Source organism: Corticium candelabrum, chromosome 15, assembly GCF_963422355.1.
Source record: "Corticium candelabrum chromosome 15, ooCorCand1.1, whole genome shotgun sequence".
Lineage (NCBI taxonomy): Eukaryota > Metazoa > Porifera > Homoscleromorpha > Homosclerophorida > Plakinidae > Corticium > Corticium candelabrum.
In genome coordinates this window covers 2,665,971-2,675,356 of record NC_085099.1, presented here as the reverse complement: position 1 = coordinate 2,675,356, position 9,386 = coordinate 2,665,971, and the positions used below count along the sequence as shown (strand labels likewise).

General features: G+C 41.0%; 1 protein-coding gene and 1 long non-coding RNA gene across 2 annotated transcripts; both read right to left on the bottom strand.

The window, feature by feature from the left end:
* Positions 1-586: 586 nt before the first annotated feature.
* Positions 587-1,264, bottom strand: LOC134191668 (uncharacterized). The gene is made up of 2 exons (XR_009971832.1): positions 854-1,264; positions 587-797 (listed from the first exon to the last, which is right to left on the bottom strand). It is a non-coding gene; the product is annotated as an uncharacterized LOC134191668 (long non-coding RNA).
* A 1,938-nt stretch (positions 1,265-3,202) lies between these two features.
* Positions 3,203-9,310, bottom strand: LOC134190608 (uncharacterized). Its single transcript, XM_062659064.1, has 32 exons — positions 9,159-9,310; positions 8,656-8,861; positions 8,452-8,600; positions 8,288-8,388; positions 8,147-8,228; positions 7,923-8,082; positions 7,608-7,862; positions 7,476-7,551; positions 7,331-7,411; positions 7,160-7,263; positions 6,992-7,095; positions 6,763-6,916; positions 6,586-6,689; positions 6,370-6,523; positions 6,204-6,307; positions 5,979-6,144; positions 5,764-5,921; positions 5,526-5,695; positions 5,320-5,469; positions 5,196-5,255; positions 5,041-5,143; positions 4,898-4,979; positions 4,757-4,833; positions 4,655-4,694; positions 4,498-4,595; positions 4,391-4,432; positions 4,241-4,333; positions 4,091-4,178; positions 3,935-4,028; positions 3,665-3,719; positions 3,442-3,522; positions 3,203-3,372 (listed from the first exon to the last, which is right to left on the bottom strand). The coding sequence occupies exons 2-32, from the start codon at positions 8,858-8,860 to the stop codon at positions 3,313-3,315; spliced, it is 3,450 nt and encodes a 1,149-aa protein (XP_062515048.1). The 5' UTR covers position 8,861; positions 9,159-9,310; the 3' UTR covers positions 3,203-3,312.
* Between the last annotated feature and the right edge of the window lie 76 nt (positions 9,311-9,386).

The following is a 9,386-nucleotide window of genomic DNA, read 5'->3' as shown; positions in this document are numbered from 1 at the left end:
GTGCTTCACGTATCCGATCTCTGGTGTTGGATCTTTTCAGATACCTATAGCAATGTATCACCATATTTATACCTCTTCAAACTTGCAATGTATGACTTTGAATTTTCTTTGCTAGCTTACACTGCTACTACCCCTAGCTCTCAACTATATATCATAGGCCTGTGGATAATTAATTAATTAATAGTGGTCACATTTTGTTCCCAAATCATTCTCCAAAAATGGTTTTTTGAGTTGAAAGAATAGGACTGGGCAAACATAGCACACATAACCTATACATGGTCGTCGATGAAAGTCAATACAGACTAAGTCACACCTTAAGTGAAAATGTATGCATTATTTCTCTTGCCATAACCATTTAGATGTTAAATACCAAAACTAAATTAATTGTAATATCATCTAGTAACTTCCAAATTACTCTGATGTAATTGGCATTAATTGCACGATGTAGATGACTGGTGGGATATTCAAAGGAAGGAGATGAACTGTACAGTGAGGGTCTGCAGGCAAGCAACGGGATTTTGGAATTTGGCAAGATGCATAGGTTCATGTATCTGTTCCTTGCAATCAGACTCTGTACCCCACGGTGTCGCCTGTAAATCCCGTATTGTTATATCATATTGGATGGTGTCTCACACTGTTGCCTAAAATGCTAATTTTAAGCAACTGCACAAAAAGATACTGTGCACTGTACCGCAAATTGCTTTGTCATATTATTTAGCTCTTCTGAGTCTTCTGCGACTCGCTCCACAAGACTTCGCAGAGCTGCATGCATGCATGCACCATCTATTGGACAAGACCTAGCTAGAACACAAACCATGACAGTGTCTAGCACGACAAGCATCCACAATATTACTTGTTGCTTCTGTGTATGGATGCTAGAGTACTTCCAACATATAAACCTCCATCCCTAAAATCAAAATTTGACATGATCATTCTCTAGGCATAGCCATGCAGTACAACTAAGAAACTGTCTATGCATGACCTGATGTTTTCTTTAAAGGTTCATATAAATTGTATCACCATGAGTAGGGCTGTGCTCAGATATGCTGTCCATTTCCACAGGATTAGAAAAAGAAAATTGGTCTTTACATACCATCTGACTTTTGTGCCTTGTGTTGTCATCGTTGCACAATGTATACAGCAAATGTATTTGACTCGATCCAACTGAATAACTCAGGAATGACATGACTTTTTTACAGAAGTAGGACAACCAGTAAGATGATAGTAAGACCCAGCACAACTATACACCAGTTACAATGACTGCCACATAAATGCTTGATAGCCACCCCTTCATTTCTAGAAGATACTGTGGCATTGATGTTGGCTATTCGGAATCAACACATCAAGCAATGTAAATCTGTCTATGTTATAATAGATCAGAAACAGGATAATGTACCCTAGCTTTGGCAAAGTCGATGATGTGCCCATGTATGCAGCAGTATTCATAATCAAAACTAATTGTGCAAATATCAGTTTCAAGTTATTTGCAAAATTCTGATTGTAGCAACTCTTAAGACTTTTAGAAGATGCTATCAAATGTGTTTCTGTGATTGTGGATGAAGCATCATTAATACCTATTGTGCTTGCTCCATTAGAAGTGCTAGCTAGTTGCTGAAGTTTTGATGTACGTCGACACAACGGATGAAGCACTTGTTCCACTTAGCAGAATGAGAACCGTTCTCTGGAAGCATTGTTTCCTATACACTACAATGTGCTAGAATGCCCAAATAGCTATGGTAGTTGTAATGTAGTAGCTGTTTATATCTGTAGACCGCAGACTCAGTGGACGTTTCCAGCCGTACAGTACAACTGAAAACTTAAATTACCCTGTTCAGTATACAATTTCTGGTAAATGTATTAATTTGGAAAAAGCACTTTCAACAAGTGCCCCGCTACTTCAGTAATGGCACATGCGCAGTGGTCTCTTGCAAACACTTCATCTATACTTGATTCGCTTCATAGGTGTAGGAACCTAGATTTGGTTGAGGGGACACACATTTCCTAGGAGGGCCTGGTTCTGCACAACAAGGCAAATGTATTATTAATTAATTATATACGCATGCAACACAGGAAAAACCAGTTTACCAACTTTAACACTCAGTGCTAATTAGTGCAGTATGTCATATCATGTCATCATGTCAGTGTTACTAACAGTTTCTACGTCTGTCATCATTCTATACTATAGTATTAGCAAGTCACTTGACAGCTGGAAAAGTTGAGGGCACGTGCACCCTGTGCCCCACTCCTACACCTATGCACTTTAATCAAAATACACTGTACAGTACTGTGTGCGAGTATTAGGGGCCCAGTCATTATTAAGTGTTGGGGGTGGGGGAAACAGAGGCTGGCAAAATTTGCCAAGGTCCGCCCGCATAGTTTGATATGTGACCCCTGCAAAATATGCCTGCTAAAACTTTGGACCCCCACTGTCTGTGGGTTAACTTAATCTATAGATGACCCCATATGTTTGCATTAGTCTTGCGTAGCCAGACCCCTTTCCACGGGGGGGTGGGGGGGGGAAGGGAATGACACAGTGGAAAGAGGTCTGGCTACGCGAGACTATGTGTACATATACATGCAGTATATATAATCATATAGGTATGTACAATAAAAAGTAGCCTGTTTCAGGGCTCAAATGCGACCTATAGGTATGATTTCTAAAGTTGGTCATTTCCATTCAACTCGCCGACAAACAAGTAAAGCAAAAATTGCCGCTTTCAACAATGCAATTGTCAAATTAAACTCTTAGAAATAACTGTTCTTGCATACAATTCTATAGTATACAGATAACGAACCCTAAAAAATTATGACCCCCCAACAGAAGGTGACCAAAATGCTTAGTGACCCCTGCAAATCACCGAATTTCAAACTTATGACCTCCACAGTAAAATTGCCAGTCCTACACTTAATAATGACAGACCCCTTACATTCATTTCTTCCTTTTCCTAGTTTACCCAAGAGTCCATGCATGCATAGAGTACTGTACAGTACTGCAAATTTGCATAGTATTTCTATTCTATCACACAGTCTTCTAGATGCAGCGCAAACTTGCACACGTGCGCCGACATACTTTTGGTCTACTCTTGCATACTACATATAGTTGTGCCCTTCTTTTCCTTCCAAAAACGGACAAACATGAAACGTTGTGACACGGTACCCCTCCCCACCCCCACCCCCACATTAACTGTCTTCACACAAGTCCTAGAATCCAAATTTGCAGCATAACTATTCGTAAACAATGCAAGTGCATGAAACTGACAGTCTAATAGTAAATACAACCGAAAATTCAATGTGTACAATTTTCACCGCATTCTAGGCTTCTTTACGAGCGATGAAGTCAGCCAGTGCTTGATGAATAAAAAGATACTGGTCCTGAAAGAAGAAATTACGTCATTAATTGATTGTGATGAAAACCCAGTAAGGCAAAGACTATAAACATACAGCAGTTTGAACAGAACCCCCTCTGTCCTGACGCATACTGCACATATACTGCAACGGATCAACCAAGCCTTCCTTGGTATACTGCAATAGAAAACAAACGTGTTTTGAGATCGATATAATGGTGTGTGTGTGTGTGTGTGTGTGTGTGTGTGTGTGTGTGTGTGTGTGTGTGTGTGTGTGTGCGCGCGTGCGTGTGTGGTGTCGTCTCTTTTCTTGTATGTACCTGTTGCATCCCCATTTCAATCCCTATAAACGTTCCCGTTCTTCCAATGCCAGCACTAAAACGCAAAGTAAGCAGATACACAAATGTGAACATTGACCCTTAAATAATCACACACACACACACACACACACACACACACACACACACACACACACACACACACACACACACACACACACACACACACACACACACACACACAACTACATGCAGATACGCTCGTAGCTCTGAAGCAACTAGAATACAGCTTCGTTTACTAGTCATAGTTACCTGCAATGGATCAAAACCGGACCAGGCAAAGATGCTGAATCCTTTTGAATTATAGAAAGGAAGTCAAGAATGGGACCGGTTTCTCTTGGAATTCCTATAAAAATTTGTGGCCACTTGAATTCCTCAATTAATAAGGAATAGATACTGTTACTGTACCAAAGTCGGGCCATGCAGTGAACCAATAGTGTTTCACGAGTCTGATCTCTTGCTCTTGGTTGTTCTCACTCTCGTCCTCATCAGATGCCTAGAAAGCAAACATCAGTATGTACATGTGCAACTCAGTTGTCAGATTTCAAAGCATATTACTTGGACATCCTTTCTAACTGTCAATGTTTTAATCGTATAATGATCAGTTTGAGACTCATTGACTACGGCCACTACATATTTTCCGTATGTCGCCTGTAAACATATACTATACAATAAAGACTCCCACGACCTTCACAAACTCTCATAAACCTCTTTCTCGTGGCTATCCGGCCAATACTGGCAGCACTTCATCTGGTTCACAAAACACACAAACGTGCCATATTTGGTGTGTTCAATAGAATGCAATATCTACTTACACGACCCCTCTCGACTAAGCCAGTAGTCATTATGATGATGGACACGTTCTGCTCCCAGATCATCCTCCAAAAGTCGTTTCGAGTTGAAGGAATAGGACCTGGCATAATACACCGCTAACCATATGATCAATAACATGGTGCAAACAGATCTCTATACCTTGAGTGGCAATGTATGCTTTGTTCTTTCTGCTGTAGCCCTTTCATCAGGCATACACAAAACTATACAACTGTGGTATTTCAATAAAAGCTCGTAACTCACTCGAACATAATTCGCATTGATGTATGTGGTTGTCGGATCGTCATTCAGAGGGATCAGACGAACCGCAGAGTGGGGGTCTGTATGAAATAGCCAAAGTTAGACATGCAATAGTTTTGCTTAGCGAAAGTGAATAAGACCTACTTGGCAAAACATTCATGTATCTGTTCTTAGATTCTGTACCGGCCGGTGTTTTCTGTATAGTCACCATATTGGAGGGCGTATCCTACAATTGCCAAAACCGTTGATCTCGAGTAACAGAAAACTACACTCTCTAACTGTTTCACCTCAAATTGTTTTTTGACTTCGTTGAGCTCATCCGAGTCATCGGGATGAGAAGTTACTCGTTCCAAGAGACTTCGCAAACCTGGACCATCCACGGCAGAAGACCTACAACACAAAAACCATGACAATGTCCTTTACCAATTAACAATGTTGTTACTTGTTGATTCTGTGTATGTACGTTGGAGTTCTTCCAAGAAGCTGCTCCAAATCTGCACTTCTATAATTATTAGATTATGATAGGAAGAAATCGTATCCTAGCCACGGCACTCAAACTTTCTTACGATTTGATGCTTTCTTTGACTGGATCAACATAGACCTTATCTCCTGAAGTGCTGCCAAGTTCAGAGATGCCATCCATTTCTGAATGATCGGTCAACGCAAGTCGGTCCATACCCTTCGACTTTTGCCTTTTTTGTCGTCGATGTTGCAACCTAGATAAGGCCACTGCACCTCAAACTACATCATTTTTAGAAAGAGTACAACTTACAAGAGAAGAACGACCAGCAAAATGATGATAAGGCTCAGTATTGTTACAATGGGAGCTACTATGGCTGCCACACGAACACTTGAAGATGCACCTCCTTCAGTTCCTGAAGTTGCTGTAGCATTGATTGTTGCTGTAGCAGATATTATAGTTGGTGAAGTTGACGTCGTTATCTATGCAGTATTATTAATCAGCTTATTCGAAATTGTTCAAACATCAAATTCGAGTGTACAGTATGTACCTTCAAGGCTCCAGTTGAAGTTTGTCTAGAAGGTGCTCCACTTGTTTCTATTTGCTTATCTGTTTGAGTTGTTTCCGTAGTGGTTGCGGATGATGCATTAGCAATGACCATCAAAGTTGTTGCATTTGAAGCATTACTTGTGGGGTATGTGGGTGCAACTAATGAACGTCGTGCTCAGTCATTGCAAACTAGCAATGTAATGTTTCGATAATCACCTGTTGTTGGCGGTGGATTGACAATCAGATATACTGGATTCGATATCTTGTGGCCTGCTATGTTCGTCACCTTACAGTAATAAAAAGTGCTGTCAGACACACCAGCAGTCTTGATCTGTAATGTAGTCGATGTTGCACCAACTAATAGTTTATTAGACTTGTACCACTGCGCAGCAACACACTGCTAAGTATTGAACCCATTCACAATAGTTAAGAGAACCTCACCGTATATTCTGGAATTGGTACTCCCTTTGCAATGCACGTAAAGGTAAACGGATCGCCTATATGGATAATACCACCTTCAGGCTGTCGAACAAATGTTGGAGTTGCTACTTGTCAACAACAAACGTTAGTAGACAAATAAAGTAGATAATGTAAAAGACGACTGAACCTGTATAAACAACAACATTTGCTGCGGCTGATATATTGTAGCCAAGTGTGTTAGTTGCGTTGCATGAGTAGTTTCCTTCATCATTATAAGTGAATGATGTAATCATGAACGTTTCCCCATTAGCACCAGTAATTACAACACCATCTTTCAACCACTAGTAAATCAATCAAGAAGAAGTATAGAGAAGCAAATTTTCTAAGTCTGGAATGGTTTCACCTGAATCTTAGGTGGTGGATGGGCAAGAGTTATGCAAGTCAATGTCAGTGTAGTGCCATAGTTGACAGCCTGAGACTGAGGCTGTTGGATAAACGTTGGAACCTCTGGAACGTTACAAGCACAACAATTCTGTAGTCACATGCTCCTATATGATACAATCAAATAGATGGTAGATACTTGTAATGACTGTCAGTGTAGCTTTCCGTGAAGTAGTAGACCCAACAACGTTTGTTGAAATGCACCAGTACTGACCCTCATGGAGTTTTTCAACATCAGCAATTACCAACATATTGCTTGTACGATGAGTCAGAGCACTACCATCCTTGTACCACTGTATAGTGCAAGGAATATGTGTCATAAAACACAAGCAGCTTGCAGACCATCAAATTAGCAATAGTGAAACAACCTGTAGTGTTGGAGCAGGATTGCCATCTATTTGGCATACAAACACAGCACGACTACCCGCAGTTGTCCAGACATCTTCAGGCTGTACAGTAAAGCTTGGCATTACTAAAAATAGATAAACACCATACAGAACATGTCGCCAAAAAACATATCGCTTTCATGATGTGACCTTGAACTGTAATGACTGCATTCTGAGAGAGTGTGTAACCGTAAGGATTAGTAAAGTTACAGTTGTACACACCGTCACTTGTGCGTACAGAAGGCACTGTCAGTCTAAGCATTACAAAAGAATCATGCAGAACTAATCGCTATCTTGTATACAAGTATCTAAGTGTATTACTTGTGTTTGTTTTGTCCTATCAATGGCTTGCCGTCCTTTATCCAAACAACTGACACAGGATTGCCTCCATTTGCATCACACCTTCAACAAATCAAGAAATCAGTAGCATCCTAAGTTTACAATGATATAGAACATATTGCCTTACATTAGCTCAATATCATCTGAGCGATTGCCCAACACAAAAGTCAAACCAGTCGGTTGAATCATAATAACAGGTTTCTCTACAAAGTATTTATGTAGTCACAAACAATTGCACAAATTATTGACCATTGTTTACCTTTGATTACTAGGATTCCAAAACTTGAAACTGTTGATCCTGAAGCGATAGCTTGACAAACATAGACGCCTTGATCTGAAAACTGGACGTTGTCAACAACGAGAGGATTGCTGCTGCCGAGATCAGAACCCGTGTCTTCTCGATTCCATTGTATCAGAGTTGGAGGTGGAGTTCCCGATAGTTCACAGTGAAACTCTGCTTTACTTCCTCTGGATAGCTCTGCCTTTGATGGCTTGACTGTTATCCTAGGTTGATCTTCAAACATAACATTCATGAGCAGCAATACAACTACAGTAATAAGTTCAAATGTCAAACTTGGTGGTATAGTTGTAGGTTTTCGTGTTGTAGACTGAACTGTAGTGACTGCCTGAGTTGATAATACTTTCAACGGTATTTTAGTTGTTGCTTGAGTTGATGCCACTAGGGTTATCAAAACACTGGCTTTTTGAGTTGTAACAACACCCAATGTTGGAGGCTGCAAACACACACACACAAACACATCATCTCAGCAAGCCCACTAGTATGTTAGCTTCACTTGCCGGATGAGTTGCCATTTTAATAGGTGAGATGCAAACATCCAGAGCTTTGTACCAAATATTTGGTAGCTCTACAAATGAGCTCCTATTTCAATACAACATTATTGTTATTATTAAAGCAAACCTGACAAACAAACTTTTTACTTAAAGCAAATATCCATGAAAGCAGACTTGGGAGCACGCCACAAAAACGACACAGTTACTGGATATACCGTGCCATCTGGGTTTGAGTTTGTTATTGAGTCCTACACAAATTCCTTAATTAATCACCATAAGCAATTTTCTTTTACTTACTTAGGTTTTAATACCTGAGATTTGTTGCACGTCAACGTATGAGCTTTCTTGCTTGACAAGACAGAGCGACTGTCTACAAACCTACCAGCAGTAGCCCCTGTGCCCTTCCTTCGGGCTTGTACCATAAAAGCAGTGAATCGCACTGTTGTTGCACTTAAGGTCACTAAAACAAGTACACTGAACATTGAAACACTAAAGTGCAACACACAAACTCAAACCTGTGTAAATCGTTGTCGGTGTGTATGTTGTTGTATTGACACTAATTGTGTAGCCACCGTCTTCAGTCTGTTCGGAAGACGGGTTCGAACCGGGAGGTACCAGAGACGTACACGACGTCATCGTGTATCCATCCAAGTACGTTGCATCAGTCACCAACACCAAACTCGCAACGCCGAGAAGAAACGTCACTAAACCTCCGTCCATCCTGTAAATGCGAATCCATAGCAACTTTCAACGCAAGAAAAAATGCAAACTGGAAAGGTCAACGACTAATCTACTACATCTCCGTCATTATGTAGCCATTCGACCCTCAAATGAGTCTACAGCCTCTAGACGTTGCTAGGGTCTAGAATCTACAGTAGACACGCCCACCACATAAAATTTGTGTACAGTCGACGGAGAGATCAGTGTTTGCACCTTTCACCCGGCGCTAGTTTCTCTAGCTAGAATTTCCTGGACCCATAGTCGACACGAGCGACTCTACCGTACAAGCGTATCTCACCTTTCTCTAATCTCCGAAAGCGACGTCTCCGAGCTCGGTAAAGTATTTTACATCGTTTCGAGACTCCAGTAAGCGTAGTAACCGTTTGATGAGACACTCGCACTGTCCTTTAGCCGTTAGCCACACCCTAAGCAACGTTTATGAACGCACGTGAGCTCACATGAGCCAGATAATCACGACGGATGCGACGGTACCGGGAGTGAGCGGTACCGCGACCTCGGAGACCAT

Coding starts and splice junctions, on each gene's coding strand:
- LOC134190608 (XM_062659064.1), bottom strand. CDS start 8,860: ATGGACGGAGGTTTAGTGACGTTTCTTCTCGGCGTTGCGAGTTTGGTG. Junction 5,922..5,978: donor CAATCCACCGCCAACAACAG/GTGATTATCGAA, acceptor GACGTTCATTAG/TTGCACCCACATACCCCACA. Junction 5,144..5,195: donor TACATACACAGAATCAACAA/GTAACAACATTG, acceptor TTTGTGTTGTAG/GTCTTCTGCCGTGGATGGTC.